Below are 26655 nucleotides of genomic sequence, written 5' to 3'. Positions count from 1 at the left end.
ATCACAAAAGGAAGCAGAGATTTCTAAGAAGCTCCACTAAAGTCATCCTTTCAAGCTGACTTTAATAAGTACTTTTTTGGTGCAACTATTGAAGAGTTTTAAGTCTAAGTAACTGGCCTGTTGTCTAGCACACAACTTTCCACAAGAATAACATGAGAGAATTGTCAAAGAATATGAACAAGCAATTTTCAGATGAAGAAACCAAAGCTATCAATAACCATATGAAAAAATGCTCTAAATCCCTCATGATTAGAGAAATGCAAATTAAAACAATGCTGAGGTACCACCTCACACCCATCAGGGGCTTTGGCTTCATATGAATCTGTTCTTACAACAATGACCAAATGTTGGAGGGGATGTGGCAAAATTGGGACACTAATGCATTGTTGGTGGAGTTATGAAATGATGCAACCACTCTGGGGAGCAATTTGGAACTATACCCAAAGGACTTTAAAACTGTTCATACCCTTTGATCCTGCCACTATTGGGTCTATGTCCCAAAGAGATTATTTAAAAAGGGGGGGGGGAACCAACTTGTAAAAAAAAATTTTATAGCAGTTCTTTTAAAAAAAATTTTTATTGCCACACAAAACACACATTCATATTGGCCATTGTTGTAAGAGTACACTTGTACAAAACCAAAATCCCAAAATAAAATCAAAGATTTACTGATATGAAAGATAACCCCAACAGTCTTTCTCTAGAGGTGGATAGCATTTGCTGTCATAAGTCTTTCAGGATTGTCCCAGATCATTGTTCTGCTGAGAATATATAGGAGCTATTTTTTGTGATGGCAAAGAATTGGAAATTGAGAGGATATCCACCAATTGGGGAATGATTTAACCAATTGTGCTACATGTTGGTGATATAATACTATTCTGCTATAAGAAATGATAAGCAAGATGATTCCAGAAAAAGCTGGAAAGATCTACATGAACTTGTGCAAAATGAAATAAGCAGAATTGGGAGAACACTGTCCAAAGTAACAGCAATATTTTATGATCATCAACTGTGAAAACTTGGGTACTCTCAGCAATTAAATGATCTGAGACAATCCTGAAAGACTTATGAAATTGAGTATTATCCACCTGCAAAGAAAGAACTGTTGGAGTCAGATGCAGATCGAAGCATACTTTTTTTCTCACCAGTGTATTTACAGTTTTGGGGGGCTTTGGCTTTGTATGAGTGTGTTCTTACAACAATGACCAATATGGAAATGTTTTTTACATGATAATAAAATTAAATTAAGTAAAATTTAAAAAAATAATAATAACATGAGAGACATGAGATCAAATGTTTTGCTAATATCTAGTAAAATAGATCTAAAGCATTCCTCCTGATTGACCAAATCTAGTAAATTGAATGTTTATTGATTGAATTTCAAAAAAAGGACTTAAGACTAATCTGGCATAACTTGTTCTTATGCCTCTTGGGTCTTCGTGATCACTGCTTCCTTTTCTTAGATATTCACTAACCATTGCTTTAACAAGGCATTCTAGACAAAACTGACCAAAAATGAAAATGTAGGAAGAACAGCACACTACTGTTGAAGCTGTGAATTGGTTCATACATTCTGGAAAGCAACATAGAACTATGCCTCTCCAAAGTTATTAAACTCTCTGACAAAGGTTTAATCTCCCAAATATATAAGGAACTAAATAAATTGTGCCAAAAAATCAATCTATTCCCCAATTGATAAATGGGCAAGGGACATGAATAGGCAGTTTCAGATAAAGAAATCAAAACTATCAATAAGCACATGAAAAAGTGTTCTAAATCTCTCATAATAGGGAGATGCAAATTGAAACAACTCTGAGGTACCACCTCACACCTAGAAGATTGGCCAATATGACAGCAAATGAAAGTAATAAATATTGGAGGGGATGTGGCAAAATTGGGACACAAATATACTGCTAGTGGAGTTGGGTATTGGTCCAATCATTCTGGAGGGAAATTTGGAATTATGCGCAAAGGGCTTCAAAAGACTGCCTGTCCTTTGATCAGGGCACACCACTGCTGGGTTTGTACCCCAAAGAAATAATAAGGAAAAATACTTGTACAAAAATATTCATAGCCTCATTCTTTGTGGTGGCAAAAAATGGAAAATGAGGGGATGTCCATTGATTGGGAAATGGCTAAACAAATTGTGGTATCTGATGGTGATGGAATAGTATTGTGCTGAAAGAAATGATGAACTGGAGGAATTCCATGTGAACTGGAAAGAACTTCAGTGATTGATGCAGAGTGAAAGGAACAGAACCAGGAGAACATTGTACACTATAAGGATGTTATTAGAAATTAGATCTTGTTATATTATTTTAGAGATAAGAAGTAGAGAAGCTGGCTTGAGAAATAATTAGAGTTTGAAACAGATCTGAGACAGTGTCAATTTCAAATGTTGACAATGTGTGTGCGTGTATGTGAGGTTTTAATGTTTTTTTTTTGTGGCAGTTGGTCTCTGGGAGCGGCAGTTACTCTGAGGGAGTAGCAGTTTCTCTCTGAGTGCTGAGAGGAGGTGACATCTTTTCTCTCTCTCCTCACTGTCTGAGGTAGAAGGAAAGAAGGGAAAAAGCTGAAGGAGCTAAGTGATTTTCCTTTTCCAACTTGGGAAACACTAGCGACTGTCTATTGCTGTTACATAAATTATTTTAATATCTGAGAAGGTCAAAGAAATACCTGGTCTTGGTTTGACTCTGAATCTGTTAAAGTTCAGAATCCTAACTTGGCTCTTGCTGAGGCTCAGCCAGCTAGTCTTTGTTATTTTTATAGCCTGGAGACAAAGTTAAGAAGTATAAGAATAATAGTGTTTAGTTTATTGTAGAATAGTGAAAATTTGGGTTAGTCAGATCAGGAAAAAATCAGTGTAGCCTGTGGAAACAGTAGAAGTGGTTGCTTGTGGAACCAGGGGGTTGTATTTGGGTGGAGTTAGAATCCCTTAGAGTCAGACAATTTTTTATCCTTATATTTTCAATAGTTTATTTTTATATAATAAGAGTCTCCTTAGCATCCTTGCACCTGGCACTGAAGAGAAAGAAGTTCACTTATGAGCTTCATTCACTTCACTGATATAAACTGAAGATACTTTGTAAACACAGCAAGCAGTGTATCTAATCACTTTATAATCAATAATCAATTCATTGCTTATTATTTTTACAATACAGAGACTGATGCATTGTGACACAATCGAATGTAATAGACTTTTCCACTAGCAGCAATGCAATGACGCAGGACAATCCAGAGGAACTTATGAGAAAGAACACTATCCACATCCAGAGAAAAAACTGTGGAAACAGAAATTCAAAAGAAAAACATATGATAGATCATGTAGTTTGATAGGAATATGAATGGGGTTTTGGTGTTTAAAAAATCACTCTACTGCAAATATGAATAATATGGATATAGGTTTTGAACAATGATACATGTATAACCCAGTGGAATTGCTTGTCAGCTCCAGGTGAGGGGAAGGAAGGGGGTGGGGAATCATGAATCATGTAACCATGGAAAAATATTCTAAATTAAAAAATAAAGAAACAAAAGTTATTCAACTGTGCATACCTTTTGACCCAGAAATACCACTACTAAGCCTACTCCCCAAAGAGATCAAAGAAAGAGGAAAAGGCCCCACATGCAGAAAAATATTTATATCAGTTCTTTTTGTAGAGGCAAAAAAAAAAATGAATTCTAGGAGTTGTTCATTAATTGAGAAGTGATTGAACAAAGTAGGGCATATAAATGTAATTGAGTGCTATTGTGCAATAATGAATTATAAAGAAACAAATTTCAGAGAAACATGGAAAGAGTTGTATAAACCAATGTACAGCGAAGTGAGTAGAAACAGGAGAACAAATTACACTACAACATTGTAAAGACAAACAACTTTAAAAGATTTAAAGACTGACCACTGCAGCAATACCAGGCTATGATGAAGCACACTCTTCACCTCCAGACACAAACGTATTGGGCAATGGTGAAGAGCTGGAGATGGGTAATGGAAGAATTTGTTTTGCGTAACTACATATTTGTTATAAGGGTTTTGTTTTTCTTTTGTGTGTGTATGGGGAAGGGTGTGAGGATAGGACAGAATGAAAATAAATCTTTGTACATAGAAAAAAATCAAACTTTAAATATAGCAGTACATTCTAGAATTTTCTTTTGAGGGAAGAGGGGGAAGGGACTGAACCTGTGTTTTCATTGACATAGGGAACTTCTAGTAAGGAATCTTCCAAAACTAGTATAGAGCAAGACCTGCTTAGAGAATTGCCTGGGAGTAAAGAGAGGTTGAATGACTCAGTTGGTTAAGTGGCAGTTAGATGCTAACAGTGGGAATTGGATATTGGTCTTCCAAGGATGGTTTTCTTGCAATGTACCTCCAGGACTCTCTAGAATTTTCTCACTTATTTAATCAAGATCAGTGGCCTGAAGCATAAAGATTACATTCACTTTTAGAACTTTTCAACTATTTCCCACAACCTTGCAAAAAGTGGCTCAGTACTCATACCTAGCAATCTTTTCAACATTCTAGGATGTAATCCATCTGGGCTAGACAACTAAAATATTCCTGAAGCACTGCAACATTTCTAGCTGCTTCTAAATGATCCTGAATGGGTAAGGCTATAAACTATTGGGGTTCCCACTGCAAGCACTAAAACATCTCTTGGCCAATAGTCAATAAATGTTTTAAGTGCTTGCTGTATACCAGACACTGAAATACTTCACAGCCAGTGGGGTAGTAACCTGGAGGACTATCTACACTTTTATGTATGGGAGTTCTTTCTTGTCATTTATTTTACAATGTTGGTTAATTAAACATCTTTTGTTTTAGCTAATTTACCCTCTGGTTGGTCTAGTAAAGGAAACATATCATTGTGGGCTGATGAGTTATAGCTTTTAAAATTTTTATTATCATGCAAAACACTTCCATATTAGTCATTGTTGTAAGAGTACACTCATAAATAACCCATACTCCAGAATAAAACCATAAACTCACCAATGTGAAAGATGACTCCAACAGTTCTCTCTCTGAAGGTGGATATTATTCCATGTCAAAAGTCTTTCAGGATTGGCCCAAATCTCCTTGTTGAGAGTAGCCAAGTTTTCACAGATAATCATTATACAATATTGCTGTTATTGTGTACAATGTTCTCCCAGTTCTACTGATAAGCTAGTTTGTGTGTGTGTGTGTATTTGCCTCCACTTCCCTCCCCCCCTTTTTTTTTAAATAAACCCTTGCCTTCCATATTAGAATCATTACTGTGTTTTGGTTCCAACGCAGAAGAGTGGTAAGGGCTAGGCAATGGGGGTTAAGTTATTGGCCCAGGTATATCTAGCAATGTCTGAGGTCCAGTTTGAACCTAGGACCTCCTGTCTCTGGCTCTCAATCCACTGAGCCACCCAGCAGTCCCCTGACCTAGAGAGAGGAAGGGAAGGAAGTGAGGGAGAGAGCGCAAGTGCATTGTCTTGCTTTGTTTCATTTCATTTGATTGATTGATTTAGAATATTTTTCCACGGTTACACGATTCATGTTGTCCCGCCCCACTCCCAGAGCTGACAAGCACTTTTCACTGGGTTATACATATATTATTGCTGAGCTACAGTTTTAAGAGGTTATTGACTCACAAAGTTTCTCAAATAGGAGGTGGTTTTCTGGAAGGTTTTTCCTATAACTAGGGAACATTCCTTGAGCATTGTTGTTCTTAGGTCACTGGCCTTTATTCTATTAGAAGAGGGTGGGGGAGTTGAACAGAACTCTCCTTCAATTTGATGAGTTTCCTGAAAAGCATCTCCAATGGAGGTAGGCTTTTCCACTTGTACTATCCTCCTGGCCATTCTCAACATTACTCTCTAAATCAATAAATTTCTCTTTTTATTTTTAAGCTAAATTTTGGAGTCCTGCATTCTTGCAAAAGGTATCCTTCCCGAACCCCAGGGTGCACCTCTTCACCCCCACAACAAAAGGATCTGACTGGGACTCCAGAGCCTTTTTTGAGCTTACACTTTTATCTCCTAGCTATAGAAAAGGGATGCATATGAACCCAACCTACTTTTTTTGGTGTCTGTTCTGTGAGGTTGGTATAAACTTCAAGATGTAAATATTTGGGGGGTAATAACCTGCATTTCTGTAGCATTTCTTGCAAGTATTATTCTGCCCTCGTTTTACACACCGAGAAAATAGGGCCTGGGAAAGTTGACTGACTTACCCAGGGTAACATGTTTGAACTGAGAGGCTGCTCTGGAGGCTGGCGGTGGCCTTTTGCTTTAAATTTTAAAATCGACTGTTAAAGTGTGTTTCCAGGGCGCTGTGCAAAAGAAGACAAAACTAAACCAGTAGATAAGCACTGCTGACTCCCTAAAGCCATGCTCCCCCTCAGTTTGACTAGGCAACATTTTGCCAATTCGCCAGGTCTATTTTGTTACTGGCCTCCGGGTAGAGAAATGCTGTTTAAATCTTCTGTCTATGCAGGCAGTTTGTATATTGCGTTACACAGGAATCCGAACCGTGATAGCCCAGATCTCCTCCCCCCCCCCCCCCCCCCCCCCCGGCTCCTGGCAGCTCCGGGGTTGGCCCAGACGTTGCACGAAGAGAGACTGCACGAGAGGCCGCTATCTTTGGCTGCCACGGAGTTGGCCGCGGGGACCCAGCAGACACCGACCGTTCTCCTTCCTTTTGGGAGCAGGCGGCCCGGCTGGTCTGACCGGTTGGCTGGTGCTGCTTCATTTCCAGTGGGCGCAGGAGCTTGGAAAAGGCCTCGCTTCGCGGTCGTAGCGATGGAGTTACAAGGAACTGGGACACAGAGGGTTGGACTTCCGAGACCCTAGAGCTAGTGACCCTGAGAGCAGTCAGGCAGGCGCTCGGTAATGCGCTCTCGCCCCCACCGGGAGCGCGCGTTCCTCGGGTGACGTAGGAAGAGGGCTCCCTCTCTTTCTCCTACTCCCCCTCCCTCCGCCTCCGCCCCGCCGTCCCCTGACCTATTCCCGTGCAGACCCCTCCCTTTCTCGTGCGGCTTTACCTCGGCGGCTCTAGCGCACGCGCGCTGCCCCGCGCAGAGGAGTAGGGGGTGGGGACGCCTGGGAGCGCAGGGGCACGAGAGGCTCTGGAGGCGCCCGAGATTTGGGAGGCTGCGCTAGAGCAAAAACTGACAGTCCTGGGTAGCCGGCGCCCAGAACGGCGCGATACGACCCGAAGGGAAACGACGTGCAACTCGCCCACTGCCCCTTCCTCCGCCCTGTTCTTCCCAGATCTGCCTTCCGCGCTTCGCCGGCCCAGAGCCGGATAAAGGAATCCGGGACCGCCAGGCTGACCTTGCTGCAGTGGGGCGGAGCGCAGCAGCGGCGGAGGAGCGGGCCGAGGCGGGCCGGGGAGATGTGTTCTCCCCTGTGCGGTGGCTCCCCAGCAGGCGTCGGGCAGGAGGGCTTGCCGCGCCAGCGCCCCAGGTATCTGGCACTGACTTCGCTGGTGCTGGGACACGGGACTCCCTGGGGAAGGTGGACCCACGGGGGTAATGGGGGCTCGAGCCGTCGTTGTAGCCTTTGGGCTCGGCCCCTTGAGCTGGGGTGAGGGAGACGCTCCAGCCTCAGCACTCTAGGTTCCCTTCCGGAGAGCGGGCGAGCGAGGTACAGGTGAGTGGATGGCACTGACGTCCTGGCGCGCTATAGTGAAGCCCTTCTTCGGGGCCAGCGCCTTCTGTTCGGGCTCTGATCCCAAGCGAGGGGGTCCCACGCCCTGACCCGTCTCGGGCCAGTGCCCTATACTTGATGTCCAGGCTCTAGTTCTGTCAGGAACCCCTCGCTTTTGGCCGCATCTGGGGGCCTGTGTCCTCCGCCTGCTCTCCAAACTCTGGTCCCATTAAGGGCGGGTGTCCTATGCCTGCTGTCTGGGCTCTGGTCCCGTCTCTACCCACCCTCCCCCAGCCCTCCGCGCGTCCTAGCTCTGTTGAGTTTCCAAGCCCCACGCGCTGCTGAGCAAAGAGCAGGGCTGGCTTAAGCTCTGGTTAACTCAGAACTTGAGTCCCGGCTGGTGTATTTAAACTAAAGCTAAAGGGAGTCGAGATTTAGTTTTTATTTTACTTCTTTTTTTAATAGGATGGGAAGAAACAAACGCTTGTGCTCTACCTAGAAATCCGTTTCCAGGGAAAGGAAGTTGACGATTTATAGTTTCTCCAAGCAGTGTGTGGTCTAGAGCCGTCAGGTTCCCAGGTCTCAGCCATTGCTTCAGCCATGGCCCGAGCCAATGTATGGAACCGTCTCAAATCCTGGTGGAAAAAAGATGATACGCCTCCGTTTCTAAATGACACCAGCGCCTTTGATTTCTCCGACGAAGTAGGGGATGAGGATTTCCCCAGGTTTAATAAACTTCGAGTTGTAGTTGCTGATGATGGCCTGGAGACCCCAGAAACTATTAATGGAACCCACTTGGCCTTCCAGGCAGATGATGATTCCTTACTGGATCAGGACTTACCTTTGCCCAATAGCCAGCTGGGTTTCAAAGTAGACCCTTGTGACAGCTGCCGGAAACAGAGAGAGTTGCTCAAACTGAAGAAGGTGAAAACCAGGCTCACTATAGCTGGTGTTCTTTACCTGCTCTTCATGATTGGGGAGCTTGTGGGTGAGTTGCCTTCTTGGATTTTTCTCCTAATGTCTAGCCCAGACAGACAGTATAGAATGTTAGATTCTCTTGACTGGAAGTTTAATCATTTTTTTCCCCAGGGGAGATAGTTTGCAAATTACCAAAGATACCAGTGTGACCCCAGGTGCAAACCAATTTAAGAGCCTAAAAAATGAGGAACATAAATTTCCAGAGGACATTTTCCTTAGAGCACATCTACTAAATGAAAAAGATTGGAAGTTTTAAAAACTGAATTGTATTCTTCACTTCTCTTTTTTTGGTTTAAAGATGAAATTAAAAGTTTATTTCTGTATTCTGATCAATATTTAGACCAGTAAATAGTTCTCAAACCCTCATCTTTGTGACTAAATTGCAAGACTCTTGTCAAATAAACAATCTGCAGAAGGATTAGTGTCACAGAAAGTCTTCATTTTTAACTTCCAATGTTTGACTTATTAATGGTAGAGTTCTAGTCTAGAGCTTAGAAATTATCTAATCCATTCCCACAGCTAGGAAGAAGCAGAGCCGGAATTTGAACTCATATTTCCACTATACCTTGATTTATAGTAGTATCTTCAAATTCTTACTATTTGAGTCCAGGAGACCACCAGAACTGCATGGACTGATGAATTCATCCAAGAGATTGATATTCTTAGAATCATAATAATAGCTATCTATGTAGTCTTATATAGCTTTTTTTTTTTACAAATATCCATTTTACAGATGAAGAAACTGAGGCAGGCAGACTTGCCTATGGTCACACTGCTAGTGTCTGAACCTGAGTTTGAACTCGAGTCTTCTTGCCTCCACTATGCCACCTAGCTACCCTAGGAAATCAATTACAATTACATGAAGGGACTCTTAAGGATTTTTTGAAAAATCATTATTTTGATGAACTTTCTGTTTTAAAAACCTCACATTGTTTTAGGAGAAAGACCAAGAAGATAATGTTAGGTAACACAGTGTATTTGTTCATTCAGTTCATTTTTATGCATTTTGTTCTCCTGTTTTATACAACCACTCGGTGTAGCTGCTGCCAATTCAGTTAATAAGCATTTATTAAGTGCCTTTGTGCCAGGTAGTGTGTCAAGTCCTGTCCCTTCAATACAGTTTTTGCTAAATGGTATTAAGGGGGAAAGATACTTCATTTTTACACTCATGAACCATGATGTGTATGATAAACGCCTAATAATACTGTATTTTTTTTTCAATTTATTTAATTCCCATGACTCCCCTTCTAAAACACTTGACTATAAGTTAATTAGAAGCTTGGAGGCGAGTTTTGTTCATAGTCCAAGGAATGGCTACCAACTCATTTTTTAACAACTTTTTTTTTGGTGAGGCACTACTTTACCAAAAGAATTCATAACAGTTTCTCAAACATTTTATTTTGACATAGGAGTAGAGCTTTCTAAGAGAATTTTAGAATCTTCCTGATCTAAGGCAAGGCATGAATTTGGATGACTTCCCAACTGTCTTTTAGTTCTGTGATGAGGCTACCTTGTTTCAAAATGTGAGTTGACCAGTAGTTTACTTTTGAAAATTCCCACGTATATCCTGTTAGCTCCCAGTTGTCTTTATTTTTTCTTGTTTATTTTTAAACCCTTACCTTCCATCTTGGAATCAATGCTGTGGATTGGTTCCAAGGTTAGGGCTAGGCAATGGGTGTTACGTGACTTGTCCAGTATCACACAGATAGAAAGTGTCTGAGGCCAGCTTTGAACCCAAGACCTCCTGTTTCTACTCCTGGTTTTCAATTCACTGAGTTACCCAGGTGCCACCCCTAGTTTGTCTTTATAAAGATAACCTATACAATATTTTGTATTCATAGTTTCTCACCTACAAAGAATACCATTATGCCATTTCTCAATCCTTCTCTGATGTCTGTGTTTCTTTGCATTTTATTATTCTTTCTGTTTACATTTCAGTCACTGTGTGGATCTGGTTCTCTCCTACATCAGGTTCTAGAAGTCTAACTATATTTCTCTACATTTATCTTATCCATTTTAATTATGCATCAAATCATGTTTTCCCCTAGTTGAGATTGATCTCAGAAGGCATTATTTCTTGGAAAACTTCTTTCACCAATTTTCTTTGAATTATGAGAAGAAATATAAATGATATATATATATACATATATATACACTTCTTATATTTTCTAATTTTTTTCTCTTATGATCATGGATCATTTCTTTGAATTCTTCCCATCTATGTTCTCATTGCACAGTAACATCCCACAGTGTCGATGTAGTCACTTGTCAGTCAATGGACAACTACCCTATTTCTAGTTCTTTGCTACCACAAAAATGCTGAAATGATTATCTTGTGATATCTAGGTACTTTCCTTGTGACTTTAATCTCCTTGGAGTATATGCATAGCTGGGGGACCTCTGGGTCAAAGGTTATAGACATTTTAGTAGGGTTTTTTTTTTTTAAAGCATAATTCCAAATTACTTTCCAGGATGGTTAGATCAGTTTATAGTTCCAACAACAACATATCATCTGTGTCTTTCTTCCCAGACCCTATAGCACTAACTATTGCTATAGGTTAAAATCTTTGCCAGTTTGGCAGATGTAGAGTAAACCTCAAGATTTATTTATATCTCATTTTTACTATTTGTATTGATTTGGAGCAGTCTTTCTTATGGTTTTTGATAGTTCACAATTCTTATGAGAATTATTTGTTTAGATCTTTTGACCTTTGGGGAATGATCCATTTTTTTGTTGTTTCCCTATATATTTTGGATATCTGACCTTTATCAGTGATACATAATACAGAATATTTTCAGAGGTACTTTGGGTAGGGATAGCTAGGTGGCTCAGCTGATAGAGAGTCAAGCCTGGGATGTGGGAGGTCCTGGGTTCAAATGTAACCTTAGGCATTTCCTCACTGTGTGACTTTGGGCAAATTACTTAACTTTCATTGCTTAGCCCTTACCTCTCTTCTGCCTTGGAAACACAGTTGACATTGATCCTAAGACCAAAGTTAAGGGGTTAAAAAAAATACTCTGAGTAGAAAAAAGGAACTTTACCTTGCAAACTCTTAGACACTCAAACTTTGAATGAAAATAGCTGTCGATCTACAGTGTCTCTTCTTTCCCACTCAGACCAGCCCCCAAAAAATAATAGCCCAGATCCCTAGCCGTGGAGCTAAACTGATTGTTGGGATTGAGCTCAGAAGGGAATATCTCTTTGAATCCTTCTCTCACCAATTTTCTATGTATATTCAAATTATGAGAACTAATAGAAATTATTTTTTGCATTGTCTTTTGTATTATCTGAGTTTTCTTCCTTTATCATGGATGATAAAGTGAATAAAGAAAGGGCCCAGAAATTATCTTCTCAAGTTCAAATCTGGCCCAGACACTTAACTTTCCATTGACCTTTAATAGTGTCAGAGATCTCTTTCTCTAGGATTCTTTTGGATCCTGATTTAAAATAAGATCAAATGGTTCTACTTTATTTACCAACTTTAGAAGCTTTTCTGATCAGTAGAATCAACTAGAGGGCTGCTTAGTACACTGGCTTAATATTAATGTCAGGTTAAAAAAAAATTAAAATAACTTTCCTGAGAAGCTTTCCCTTTGCACCTCTTCCTTTGTGACCCAGGCAACCACAATGGCAGGGGGAAGGAATCTTTGCATTGGTTATCTCTGAAAAGGGCCTGACATCCTAGGGCACTGCAACCTTAATGTTGTTTTCTGTATACAATTGGACCAATTATATTACTTCAAAAATAAGACCAAGAGCCAAGAAGAAATCTGAATTATGAAGTTAACATTCATGTGGAAGACTGCTCCAATTCAATAATGATATAAAATGTAAGCAAAAACAACTTAAGTCTGCATAGTGTGCCTCCCCTCACCACTCTTGAGTCAGACCCTTATGGAAGTGAAGTGGATGGTGGCTCTGAATTCAGGAAGATCTGATTTCAAATTTAAATCTCATACTATCTGTGTGACCCTGGCTTAGTTCCTAAACTCCATTTGCCTCAGTTTCCTGATCTGTAAAATGAATTAGAGAAGTAAATGGCAAACCACTCCAGTACCCTTGCCAAGAAAACCCCACACAGGGTCACCAAGAGTTGGACACTACAGAAAAATGACTGAACAACATCTCTAAGTAAGTCACTTGAGTTTTGTCCAGTTCAGTTTCTTCATCTGTAAAACAAAGATAATTAACAGCACCTACCTTCCAGGGCTGTTGTGAGGATAGGATGAGGTCATATTTGTAAGGGGCTCCACAAAATGTAAAGCATTGTATAAATAAATATATGAAAAGTCTAAATATAACCAACACCAAGTGGTTAAAATATCTATACCAAAAAGCATCCCAGATTAAAAAATTAATTTTGTATTATATTAGTTATACATGCTATATATAGTTACCATATATTTGTTATTTATGTTATATGTTGTTTCTATATAGTTCATATATGCATATATATAGTTTATGTATACATATAATAGTTATATGTTATATAGAGTTTATATAGAGTTCATATTTACAAATAGTGGTTACATTTGTTATATATAGTCAGTATATACATATAATAGTTATATGTTATATAGCTTACATATATAGTTCATATATACATATAGTGGTTACATGTGTTAGATGTAGTTTTTATATCATTTATGTATATAGTAATTATATATGTTATATATACAGTTAATGTATACATATAGTGGTTACATGTGTTAGATGTAGTTTTATATAGTTTATGTATAGATGTAGTAGTTATGTATAGTTTTTATATAGTTTATATGTACATATAGTAGTTATATATAGTTATTCTATTATAATATGACATCACATTATAACTGCATTCCAAGTATTGCTTCTGACCTACACTGTCTCTTATACTTGACAATTCACTTACCTTCTCAGTGAAGGAAGTGACTCTCAGTCTGGTTGCAGAACAAATACTTATTGTATATTGATAGTTTCTTCATCAGATGTTCTCTGCATTAATAAAATCACATAAAAGGACCCAAAAACTGTTTCATCTTGCCCCTCTGCAAAACAGCTGTGAGCATTGTTATCAAGTTGGAGTAGCTATGGGAAAGCTGGCACACTAACACAATGCTGGCAGAGGCGCAAGTGTGTCTAAACATTTTGGAAACTAATTTGGAATTTCATTAAGAAAGTGACTGCAGAGTCCGAACCCTTTGACTCCAGACATCCCAAAGCTGTATATCTCTCCCTTGAGGAAGCCAAAGACAAAAAGAAGGTTCCCAGGTGTTGTGAAGGATTCTCTATAGCACTTTTTGAATTAGCCAATAAGTGGAAACTAAAATGTGTGTGTGTGTGTGTGGAGGGGGGAGCCAAACAATTGTGAGACATGGATATAATAGGGTGTTACTGTGCTATCAAGAAATAAAGGATAAGAATGTTGAGAAAGATGGGAAAATATGTATAAACTGACCAAGAAGGTTTATATACACAATCATGACAACCAGGAAAATGGAAAAAACAATAAACTGAAACTGAAGCAGTGTATTTTTAATCACTTATGCTATCATTAGAGAAAAGTCAGTCAAGCATTAATTAATGCTTACAATGTGCAGGTTTTCTTCCCTTCATTCCAGAGCTAAGGGACAATGGGTATAGAGTATCAAATATTATACTCTGAGCCCTTATTGTTTTGCTGAACTATTTTAATCTTTGTTTCAAGGGAAAATTCACTAGTTTGGGGAAAGGGATACATTCCTAAATGAATAGGATAGAAACAAGGCATCAATTAAAAAAAATTAAAAACTAAAATCCAACTTTAACCAAACTGAAGGGGGCTGAAAATTCTGTAAAGTTAATCCCTGGTTATTATACATGGAATTAGGCCCCCTAGTTAGTCATTTTTATAGAATAAATTTCAAAATATTGTAGGTACCAATTGTCAGCATAATATCATATAGCATTTTTTCCTTTTCTCTCTTTTAAAAAAAAATGTCTTGCCTTCTGTCTTAGACTTAATATTAAGTATGTTTTTAAACCCTTACCTTCCATCTTAGAATCAATATTCTGTATTGGTTCCAAGACAGAAGAGGGGTAAGGGCTAGACAATGGGGGTTAAGTGATTTGCCCAGGGTCACACAGCTGGGAAGTGTCTGAGGTCAGATTTGAACCCAGGATCTCCTATCTCCAGGCCTGACACTCTAACCCTAGAGTTACCTAGCTGCTCCAATATAGTATTAAATAGTTTATAATTTTCCATATGATGTTGAAAGGCATTGCTATACAGCATAACATCCTTTCACTTGTTAGATGTCATGTGTAGACAGTTCATTTGAACTTTGTGGTTTAAGGAATTTGTATTTTATAGATGAGGAAGAGAAAAGAGACTCTCACCTAAAAGGGACATTTATCTTCAGTAGAACAAGCATTTATAAATGCATACTAAATCCAAGGCAGCTAGGTGGCACGGTGGAGAGAATGCCAGGCCTGAAATCAGGAAGACCAAGAGTTTTGTTTTGTTTTGGGCTTCAAGACACTTATTCCTAGCTGTGTGACCCTGAGCAGTCACTAAACTCTGCTTCCATTTCCTCAACTGTAAAATAAACCAGAGAAGGAAATGGCAACCACTTTAGTATCTTTGCCAAGAAAACCCCAAAAAGGGGTCCTGAAGCATCGGACAGGCCTGAAAAACAACTGAACAAGAAACCTGTATGAGGCACCATGTTGGAGTGACAAAGAGATGAGTCAGTCCTTGCCCTGGAGCCTTAAGGAGAACATCAGAAAACCTTAGCAAAGTTTAGGCTTAGCAAAGTTTAGACTTTCTAGTTTGCTGACTTATTCAATTTATTTTGTTTCCCCTTCATCTTAAGGTGGCTATATCGCAAATAGTCTAGCAATCATGACGGATGCACTCCACATGTTAACCGACCTCAGTGCGATCATACTTACCCTGCTGGCATTGTGGCTCTCTGCAAAATCTCCGACCAAAAGATTCACCTTCGGATTTCATCGTTTAGGTAGGTGAATTTGGGGGCTGCTCTCCATTTATATGTGTCTTCAGCATAATTTGATTAACTGGAATCTGATGAACCCAAACTCTCCAATGAAATTTTGCAGAACTGTTCTTATGAGAGGCATATATTAACAGTCAGATAAAAAGTATTCCATTGTTGTTATAAAAGTGGCTTCCTTGAATTTGTCATGAAGCTTATCTTGACTAAATCTTTTGTGTCTTCTCTATATAATCCTGCAGAGATTATTATTCTTTGTAGTGATCCTAGAACATGATGAAATGTTTGATTATCAAAGAAAGTCTTGGTTGTCTTTAGTATACTCTTCTTAATAAGGCTAGAAAATACACTAATTTAATATTTCAGTGATGGGTAGAAATAGATTTTTTTTTCAGCTAAAACCCAAGTGCATCAAAACACACTATTTCCTAACACTTTGGATTCTCTGAGTTATTAAGAGATTTTAATAACTCACAGAGAAACCCATTTTAGAAGTCTAATCTCTAAACAGGAAGCACTTTGTAAACCTTAAAGAAACGTATAATATTAGTATAAAAGTATTTCCTGCAAGTACATACTGCAAATATGGCACTTTTGGCCACTGATTTGTTTCGAAAATGAAAATCATATTTTTATTTTGTACTGTAGATTTACTGTCTGGCTTTTGTGACAGAAGTCCCAGGGCCAGAGGTCTGCAGGGTTCCCCCCAGTGACAAGCCCAAGAAGATGACCATGGACATGGGCAGGTTTTTAAAGGCAGAAGGAGGAACTTGGGAAGTTGGGGTGAAGACGAATAATGACGTTTGGGCTGTGGACAGGGCAGAGCACTTTTGACCTGGCCTTCTTTATAGGTCACTGTGACATGGAACATCCTGACCCCCCACAAACCGTCTGAGACCTCTGAGCCTCCATCACCTTTGGGGGGGATCTCCTGGCCCCTGCAGCTCCTTACATGAATTAATTTGATATAAAGGACTGTCAATAATTTTAGGGCTGTGACTTAAAATTTAAATTAATTGGTTACCAGGGGAAAAATCCCAAATAAAATACCTAAGTCAGTCTGGAAATTTATGCTAATTTTAATTAATATAGGGGAAAGAATTTAAGGAGAAAGAGGGAAGATAGTATAGGATTTCTTCCGCCTGGCCTGTGCCAGGGGAGTTCAAGATCTCTGCCACTAGGTCTCTTAAGAAGACTAGAGACTTCTAAGAGGATAAAGTTGGAAAGTAAAGGAGAAAAATTCAGCCAGAAACTCACCACCAAACCAGACAATAGCTGTAGCCACACCAAGATTCCTAAAGGCCCAGCATGCTGCCACCAGCCACCTCTCCCCTGCCAAAAGTACCGGAGAGAGGAAGTGACACAAAATATATAGACCTTTTACTCTTGTTTCTCCTCCTCTAAATTTTCACATCTACTAATCATATCAGAGGCTTTTTCTCCAGGACTGCCCATTCTTTAGTTCTCATCTTTTTTCATTAGATTATATCTTTTTGAGTTACTTAACACTTCTTTGTTAAGTTCACCTTTTGTTAGTGTGAATTTTAAAACTAATCCACCCTACTCAGACCGTAATTTAGAAGACTTGATTTAGCTACTTCCTGATTTGTAACAATGAAGATTCTTGGTCTAACAGAATCAAGTCTTGGGAACTCTACATTGCTCCACCCTACTTAGTTTAACAAGGTCAGGAATGTCTGTACCATACTCAAAGATTTAATTATCTGAGAAAATGGCCTTCAACAGACATGTGCAGAAACAGTGGACCCCTGGGCTGTCCTAAGTCAAGCTAAGCTAACATTGGTTCAGATGAGATGCAGGAAAGTAACATAAAACCATCTATATAGGGCACGTCACTTGCTCTCTTCGCCCTCTTTTCCAGGAGAGGTGTCTCTGGCTGGCAGCATGCTAAGCATTCTAACATCTTGGCATGGTGGCAGCTATTTGTGTGGGTTAGGGTGGTGAGTTTTCCCTTGAGCTAATTCAGGTTCAGGCATCTTCGCTGAGCCCTCTTGGAGCTCAGGCTGATTCCTTCCTCTTTCACACTCCAAACCCTTACTTTCTAGATCCCCTAATCTTCCCACCCGGTACAAGCCTGGCGGCAGAAAATCCTACACCCTTTCCTTCTCCCTTCTTTTTAATTTCTTTCCACTATATTAATTAAATCACCATAAAATTTCAGACTGACTTGGGTATTTTTATTTTATTATTTGGTATATCCATGGCGACCAACAATTAATATAATTTAGGTCACAACGCTAAAATTATCCTTTACATTAGTTAACTTACCCTTTATAGTTACTTAACACCTTTTTGTATTAAGATCTTAAAATAGACTTAGCTTAAAGTTCTAGCTTCACTATAAAGTAAGAACTAAGTACCTTCATTGTTCAATCAGGAGATTACAATTTCATTTTATCCATAAAACAAGATCTAAGTAGGAGTAATCTAAATTTCACAGTACATTATAAAATAGATTTACACACTTAGGATTCATGTAGTAACACACTGAAGGGAAGAATTTATGACCAAACAAGAGATAGAGAGCATTTTAAAATGAATACTTTTGACTATACTAAATTTAAATGTTTTTGTACAAAGAAAACCAATGTAACCAGGATTAGAAAGGAAATGACAAAGGGGGGTGGGGAAGGAGAGGATTTTTTATAAATTCCTCTGTTAAAGGTCTCATTTCTCAAATATATAGAGAATTATGTCAAATTTATAAGAATATAAGCCATTCCCCAATTGACAAATGGTCAGAGGATATGAATGAGCAGTTTTCAGGTGAAGAAAGCAAAGTTATAATTAATAATATATGTAACATAAATGTTATAATCATATATGATAAAATATAATCAATAACATCTAATAAATGTAAAGGATAATTTTTAGCATTGTGACCTAAACTATATTAATTATTTGGTCACCATGGATATCCCAAATAAAAAAAAATGCCCAAGTCAGCTGGAAATTTATGGTGATTTAATTATAATATAGTGGAAATTAAGAAGGGAGAAGGAAAGGGTGTAGGATTTCTCCTGCCTGGCTAGTGCCAAAGGGAATATTAGAGGCTCTAGGAAAGTAAGGGTTTGGAGAATAAAGGAGGAAGGAATCAGCCTGAGCTCCAAGAGGGCTCAGCGAAGATGCCTGAACCTGAATTAGCTCAAGGGAAAACTCACCACCCTAACCCACATAAATAGCTGCCACCATGCCAAGATGTTAGAATGCTTAGCATGCTGCCAGCCAGAGAAGCCTCTCCTGGAAAAGAGGGCGAAGAGAGCAAGTGGCGTGCCCTATATAGATGGTTTTATGTTACTTTCCTGCATCTCATCTGAACCAATGTTAGCTTAGCTTGACTTAGGACAGCCCAGGGGTCCGCTGTTTCTGCACATATCTGTTGAAGGCCATCTTCTTAGATACTTAATCCTTGAGTATGGGTGCAGACATTCCTGACCTTGTTAAACTAAGTAGGGTGGAGCAATGTAGAGTTCCCAAGACCTGATTCTGTTAGACCAAGAATCTTCATTGTTACAAATCAGGAAGTAGCTAAATCAAGTCTTCTAAATTACGGTCTGAGTAGGGTGGATTAGTTTTAAAATTCACATAAATCAATAATCATATGAAAATATTTTAAAACATAGTAACTCACTAATGATAAATATGATAAAACTCTTAAAATTACTATAACAACATACATATTTGAGATTATTACTCGGGTATTATCCTTGGACTATATTCTTAATAATCAGATTACATACATAGACTCTTGTCAGAGACTATATTCTTACTACAAATCACAGTTATAAGACATGAAACTAAAGGGATTCTTAAGATAATACAATTGAAAGGCAGCTTAATTAAGTTTCCTTCTTAAAAAAGAATGTACAGTGTAGAGACAGAGGCTTTGAGAACTCCACAAACTTTTTTTTTTAATTAATAGAATTTATCCTAGCCTTTCCCACATCTGACAGATATCTTCATACAAATTATGTCTTTCATGTTTTCACCTTTCAGTTCACTTGCTGGAAGTAACATTCACAATTTATTCTTCAAGTATTAAATCTATAGCCATGTATGGTTTTGTTGTTGTTGTTGTTGTTTTTGCTTTTTTTGTTGTTCTAGTCATTTCACTCTTCATTTTCCTCTGTAGTTCTTCCCAGGTTTTTTTTTTATTATTAGCCTGCTCATCCTTTCTAATGGCACAGTCAATATTCTTTCTTTTAACCCATTAACAACTTTGCATTTTCCTCAGGAGCAGGTTTATAGGGCATGTACACAAAAGAAAAAAAAATTACATCTCAAAAACAAGCTAATCCTTCCACCAAATAATATTAGATTTATCCTTTCCTCATTATCCAGAATTGTGCTGGAAATAGACTCAGCTCTGCCCCAAGCTAGTTTATGTGGTCTGGCAAATCACTTTTTAGATCTCTTTTCTCATTTAAAAAAGAAGGTTGCTTTGGCTCAACAGAGAGCACTTCACAACCTTGCAAATGTCCTACTGTTAACCTGGGGACAGAGTTCCCTAAACTGATGTTCCCCCAGGCATGATTACCCCAAGAAATTCTTGGCTCCTTGAATGCCTGGCAAGTCCCAGCAGACTATGGACTCCATAAGGAAAGATCTCAATCTCAAATGGTTTCTCAAAGTTTCTGCATAAATTTGAAAAGATAAAGAGTCCCACATCTCTTGTTTGGAGACTTTCATCAGCCCCTAATATCCTTTTTTTTTTAACCCTTACTTTCTTTGATATCAAGGATCATTTCATAAGTCAGAAGAGTGGCAAGAGCCAAGCAATTGGGGTAAAGTGACTTGCCCAGGTTCACACTGCTAGAAAGCGTTTGAGAACAAATCTGAACCTGGGTCCTCTTTTTTTTCTTTCTTTTATTTGAATAACCAATTTCCATATGAGTTTTCCAAAGTTATATGTTTCATGTTGTCTTCCTTCCTTCTTCCTTCCTCTCTCCCAGAGTTGACACAATTCATTTTGGGTTATACATGTATTATCAATATCAAGCAAAACATTTTCATATTATTCATTTTTGTAAGTGAATAATTTTATAAAACTAAAACCACAAAGCATATACCCAAACATAAACAAGTGATAAATCATGTTTTCATCTGCATTTTTACTCCAACAGCTCTTTATCTAGAGATGGATAACATTCTTTTCCTAAATCCCTCAGGATTGTCCTAGATCTTTCTATTGCTGTTAGGAGCAAAGTCTGGCACATTTGACCATCTGACAATATTGCAGTTACCCTTGTATAATGTTCTACTTATTTCATTCTGCATCAGTTCATGTAGGTCTTTCCAGCTTTTTCTAAAATTATCTTGCGTATCATTTCAAAGGGCACAACCATCATACACCACAATTTATTCAGCCATTCCCCATTTGAAGGACATCCTTTAATTTCCAACCCTTTGTCACCACAAAAAGGGCAGCTATAAATATTTTTATACAAAACAGGTCCTTTCCCTTTTTTTTGTTGTTATCTCTTTGGGATAAAGTTCCAGCAATGGTATGCCCTTTGGGCATAATTCCAAATTGCCCTCCAGAATGGTTGGATTAGTTTAAAACTCCACCAGCAATCCATTGATGTCCCAATTTTGCCACATTCCCTCCAACATTTATTATTTTCCTTTACACCCATATCGGTCAATCTGCTCAGTGTGAGGTGATATCTCAGAGTTGTTTTAATTCACATTTCTCTAATCAGAAAGGATTTGCAATATTTTTTTCATGTGATTATGGATAGCATTGAGTTCTTCATCTGAAAACTGCCTATTCATATCCTTTGACCATTTATCAGTTGGGGAATGACTTGTATTCTCTTATAAATTTGGTTTATTTCCTTATATATTTGAGAAATTAGGCCTTTTTCAGAAAAATTTGTTATAAAACTTTCCCCCAGTTTGTTGCTTCCCTTCTAATCTTGGTTGCTTTGGTTTTGTTTGAACAAAAGCTTTTTAATTTAATATAATCAAAATGATTCATTTTATATCTTGTAATGTTCTTTATCTCATTTGGTCATAATTCTTCCATTCTCCATAGATCTGACAGGTAGACTATTTCAAGATCCTCTAATTTACTTATAATATCATTCTTTATGTTTAAATCATATGCCCATTTTGACCTTATCTTGGTCTGGGTGTGAGATTTTGATCTAAACCTAATTTTTGTCATATCCTTTTCCAATTTTCCCAATAGTTTTTGCCAAATTGTGAGTTCTTATCTCCAAAGCTGGGATCTTTAGGTTTATCCAACTTGCTGAGATCATTAACCCCTCATCTTTTCCACTGATCTCCCCTCTGTCTCTTAACCAATACCATATTGTTTTGATGACCACTGTTTATAGTACATTTTAAGATCTGGTACTGATAAGCCCCCATCCTTCACTTTTTTCTCATTGGTTCCCTTGATAGTCTTGATCTTTTGTTCTTCCAGATGAATTTTGTTCTTTTTTTCCCAATTCTGTAAAACCTAGGTCCTCCTGCTAGAAAGGCTCCACCTTGCTGCCTCAGAACATCCTGTTTTTAAGTATCCAAGAAATATTTAGTTTGCTCCCACACAGTAGATTTCTCCTTCCAGACAACATTTTTATTCATAGTACATACAACCCTGATGAAACCGATTATTGTGTTGGCTAGTTTCTCTAGAGTCAAGTGCCTCCTTTTCTTTAAAAAGTGAAAAGTTAAAAGAACGTAATCGAATAGAAGATTATTGGGGGGGGGGGGAATAGAGAGAAGCAAAGGAAGAAAGAAATTCCATTTAAACAGAACATTCCAAATACAGATTGATGGTGTAACCTACATAGATTTATCATTTCTTATGAGAAAATGGCATGAAAGAAAGCCAATTAAAGTAAGAGAACCACATACATTGGGAGTATGGATAAATTAAAGTAGGGACAAAGCAAAGATTTTCTTTTTATTAATAAAATTCTGGGCTTCAAATGAGCTTTCCTTTAGGGATTCCTTCCCGGAGAGATAAGGCTATGATCCTATAGACCATACTTATTTGGTCCCTGCTTTGTGATTGATAACATTTAGGTCATGTAGAATTATGTTAAAAAAGGTCCTTAAAAAGAAGCCTTGGGGGCAGCTGGGTAGCTCAGTGGATTAAGAGCCAGGCCTAGAGATGGGAAGTCCTAGGTTCAAATATGGCCTCAGACACTTCCCAGTCGTGTGACCTTGGGCAAGTCATTTGACCCCCCTTGCCTAGCCCTTACCACTCTTCTGCCTTGGAGCCAATACACAGTATTGACTCCAAGACAGAAGGTAAGGGTTCAAAAAAAAAAAGAAGCCTTTTAAGTGAAAAATATTCAGAGTTTTTGAAAAGGGAGAGGTAGGGGCAGCTTAGCAGTACAGTGGTTAGAGAGCCAGGAGGATCTGGGTTCAAATTTGGCCTCAGGTACTTAATAGTTGCAAACCTGGTCAAGTCACTTAATCCCAATTTCCTAGACCTTAATAACAATTCTTTTTTTTTTTTTAACCCTTACCTTCTGTCTTAGAAGCAATACTTTGTATTGGTTCCAAAGCAGAAGAGAGGTAAGGGCTAGGCTGTGGGGGTTAAGTGACTTGCCCAAGGTCACACAGCTAAGAATATCAATTCTAAGACAGAAGTTAAGGGTTTTTAAAAAAATAAAATTAAAAGGGGCAGGTGGTTTAAGGGACATCATAATAATAAGTATAATAAGTCTTTAGGATAAAATAGCACTCCATTATGTTGGAATATATTGCAACAAGTAGATATTATGAGACTAAAAATCAAGACGACAGTTCAGTTTCACCTTGGACTCTTACACATAACCTCTGCCAGTCAAGTTATTTCTTTTTTTTAAACCCTTATATATATACTGTATATTATATATATGTATATGTATATGTATATATACGTATATGTATATGTATATATATGTATATATATATATACTGTGTATTGGCTCCAAGGCAGAAGAGTGGTAAGGGCTAGGCAATGGGGGTCAAGTGACTTGCCCAGGTTCACACAGCTGGGAAGTGGCTGAAGCCGGATTCGAACCTAGGACCTCCCACCTCTAGGCTTGGCTTTTCTCATCTGTAAAATGGGCACCTGCTTCTTGAAAGAAAGGATCAGATGAAATGATCTAAAGGACTTTGGAGATGAGGGATAAATGGTAACATAAAGTTATATGTTGAGTGAAATGGTAAATGCTATTAGCAGTATGGCATTATGGATAAAGAGCTGATCTTGGAGCCAAGAAGACTGGGATTCAAGCCTCACCCCCAGTATTAGCTGTGTACCTTTCCCTGTAAGCCTCACCTCATTCCAAGCTTTAATACTTTTGATAGTATTTAATAGATTATGCTGAAATTTTGCATTCAGCCTCTGTTACTTGACCTTGCTTCCATCTCAGTAACACCTTTCTTTTGGTTTGTTTTTTAATATCCAAATTGTCAGTGAGTTCTTTGGGCATCTGCATTTGTCTCTTTGGTCCAGAGGTCCAACTGCTTTTTTCCAAAGGGAGTGTGGTCTGACCCCAAGTGGTGCCAGACCTCTCAGGGAACCGAAAGATGTAAAACTCACCCTGTTGTAACTTCCAACAAGATCATCTTTTTAGAATGTCAATTTTGTAATGTTTTATAATGTACATAATTATTAAAATCATTGTGCATGTGTATAATTTACAAATAAGTAAATATGTCCTGGAGGGGGATGCAAGCTAAAAATCTGTTAGGGATGGGGGGGGAGGTACCTGGTCAGAAAAACTTGGATGCTCCTGCTTTAGATTCCTTCACTCTGAAATTGTTCCTCTTTTTGACTTCAGAATTTTATTCTTGAGAGCTTTCCAACTCTTTTTGGCTGACTTCCTCTGTAGAGTTTCATTCTGTGCCATCCTACCTCTCCTTTCACTGTATAACTTGAAATCTGTTCCTTTAACATCTAGGGGGTGGATCAGATGGTGCCTGGCTCTCTTCTTCCTTCCCAGGGATGGACTCTCAGAGAGAGGGGTCGCTTCTCTCTCAGCTTCTCTTCCTGCCCATCCCAGGTCCCAGTTCCTAGTTCCTGTTCATTGCTGAAAATCAGATTAGGAACAGAAATTTGTTTTCTCTTGCTTCTCTTTTCTTTGGAAGCAGGAAGTTATCTTTAAAGCAAATAAGAACCAGGAGAACATTGTACACAGTGACAGGAATACTGTCCAATGGGCAATTGTGAATGACTTAACTATTTTCAGCAATACAGTGACCCAAAACAATCCCAAAGGACTCCTGATAAAAAATACCATTAGCTTCCAAGAAAGGAACTGTTGGAGTCTGAATCCAGACCAAAGCAACATTTTTTTCACTTTCTTTCTTAATTTTTTTTTTCATGTCTCCTACCACAAAAGGACTTGATAAGGAAAAATATTTTACATAATTACACATGTAAAATCTGTATAAGCCTGTTTACTATCTCAGGGGTGAGAGGAAGGAGAGAGAGAAATTGAGACTCAAAATTCTTTTTAGAATATTGAAAACTGTTTTTACATTTATTGTTGGGGGGAGATAAAATAAAATTTAAAAAATAAAGCAAATCAGATAATTATTAGCCTATCTGCCTTTTGCAGAGTGTTTCATCAGGATTTGTATATCTAGCATCTTTGTATGCTTGGCACATAGTAATTGAAGTCAGCCTCATGCCAGGCTTGTGATCTACTCCTCAAACTCACTTATCTCTTATATTTTGTCAATTTTGGCAAATTTGGTATATTGTACCCCAATGACAGGATTCAGAGTATGGTGCAGGGGGAAGAAGGCTGGATTTGGAGTTGGAGGACCTCAGTTGGATTCCTGAGTCTCCTATTTACTACCTGTATAGCCTTCCCAGAGAACCATCCCATATGACATATTGTATTTTTTATAGAGAGAAAAAAACAGCACAACGGATGCATACATAAGAAAAGGCCAAAAATATGTGTGATGTGTAACACCTGTGGACCTGCCACCTCCAAGGTTTAGATTGTGAGGGTGCCTTTTCATGTCTTCATTCAAGTCTTGCTTGATCTTTATAATTTTCTTACATTTGCTGCTCTTCGTCTTTGCCCAGATTTTCTCCATTATTTCCCCCCATCTGGTTTCTGCATTTCCTTACATAAATCTATCTTTTAAAAATATAGGGTTTGATCTTGAATAACTTAAAACTTTACTAAAACTTTTGGGATATCTTGTATTCAACCCTTCTTTAAGTTCCTAAATCAGTTTTTTTGTTGTTTTGATTCTGTGGGTGATAAGTAATTTTGCTTGTTTGTTTTTAAGTATGTTTTCCAATGATATTTAAAACATTTGTAGTGGGAATAAAAAAGAAATTAAAGAGTAAACACTGCTTGATGACAATACAGTGATTACAAGTGTGGACTTTCAGAATATGGAGAATATATATCCCTCCTAAGAGTCTTCTCAACAGTCAGGCACAGGTGCTATCCTTTTTTATTTTTTTAAATATATTTTTATTTTGTTAAACATTTTCTAATTACAAGTAAAAAAAAAAAGTTTAACATACATTTAAAAAAATTTTGAGTCCAGGTTCCCTCCTTTACCCCTTGAGAAAACAAGCAATTATATCAGTTATGCATGTGAAATCATGCAAAACCTATTTCCATATTTGCCTTGTTGCAAAAGAAAGCACACCCAAAAAAAAAAACCCCAAAATTTTTTTGGGTTTAAAGTATGCTTCAGTCTTCAATCACATTCACCATCTCTCTCTGGAGGTAAATAGGGATTTTTTTGTCACAGGTCCTTTGGAATGGTCTTAGATCTCTTGTCTTGATAAGAATAAGTCTTGCATGTTGATTATCTTTACAGTAGTGTTATTCCTGTGCACAGTGTTCTGGTTCTGCTCACTTCTCTCTGCATAAGTTCCTATAGGTACCCTTAACTGAAATAGGGATGCTTTTAAAAGACACATAAGCTTCAGAGGGAAGATGATTTCTCCTTTGAGTGTCCTGAGTTGAGATGTCAGTGATACATCCAAAGGGAAATGATTAGCTTGCAGTTTTGGCTTGGAAGAGAAATTAGGTCTAGATTCATCTACTTGACAGTAATTTGACTTCATGCAAGTTGTGTCCA

General features: G+C 38.2%; 1 protein-coding gene across 3 annotated transcripts in view; it reads left to right on the top strand.

Moving 5' to 3' along the window:
* The first annotated feature begins 6550 nt into the window (after window positions 1-6550).
* The window catches only part of SLC30A4 (solute carrier family 30 member 4), a 40338-nt gene continuing 20233 nt past the window's right edge, over window positions 6551-26655 (top strand). Inside the window, exons 1-3 of one of the 3 annotated variants that reach the window (XM_007472499.2) lie at window positions 6551-6852; window positions 8080-8602; window positions 15427-15573. In XM_007472499.2, the coding sequence (XP_007472561.2) occupies window positions 8215-8602; window positions 15427-15573 (535 nt within the window). In that variant the 5' untranslated portion in view covers window positions 6551-6852; window positions 8080-8214. Of the gene's footprint in view, window positions 7618-8079; window positions 8603-15426; window positions 15574-26655 lie in introns of all 3 variants that reach the window. The other 2 variants (XM_001367755.4, XM_056810393.1) reach the window with 2 other exon arrangements.

The sequence above is a fragment of the Monodelphis domestica genome, chromosome 1 (genome assembly GCF_027887165.1).
Source record: "Monodelphis domestica isolate mMonDom1 chromosome 1, mMonDom1.pri, whole genome shotgun sequence".
In the NCBI taxonomy this organism is placed as follows: Eukaryota; Metazoa; Chordata; class Mammalia; order Didelphimorphia; family Didelphidae; genus Monodelphis; species Monodelphis domestica.
This window is presented reverse-complemented; position numbering and strand designations above follow the sequence as displayed.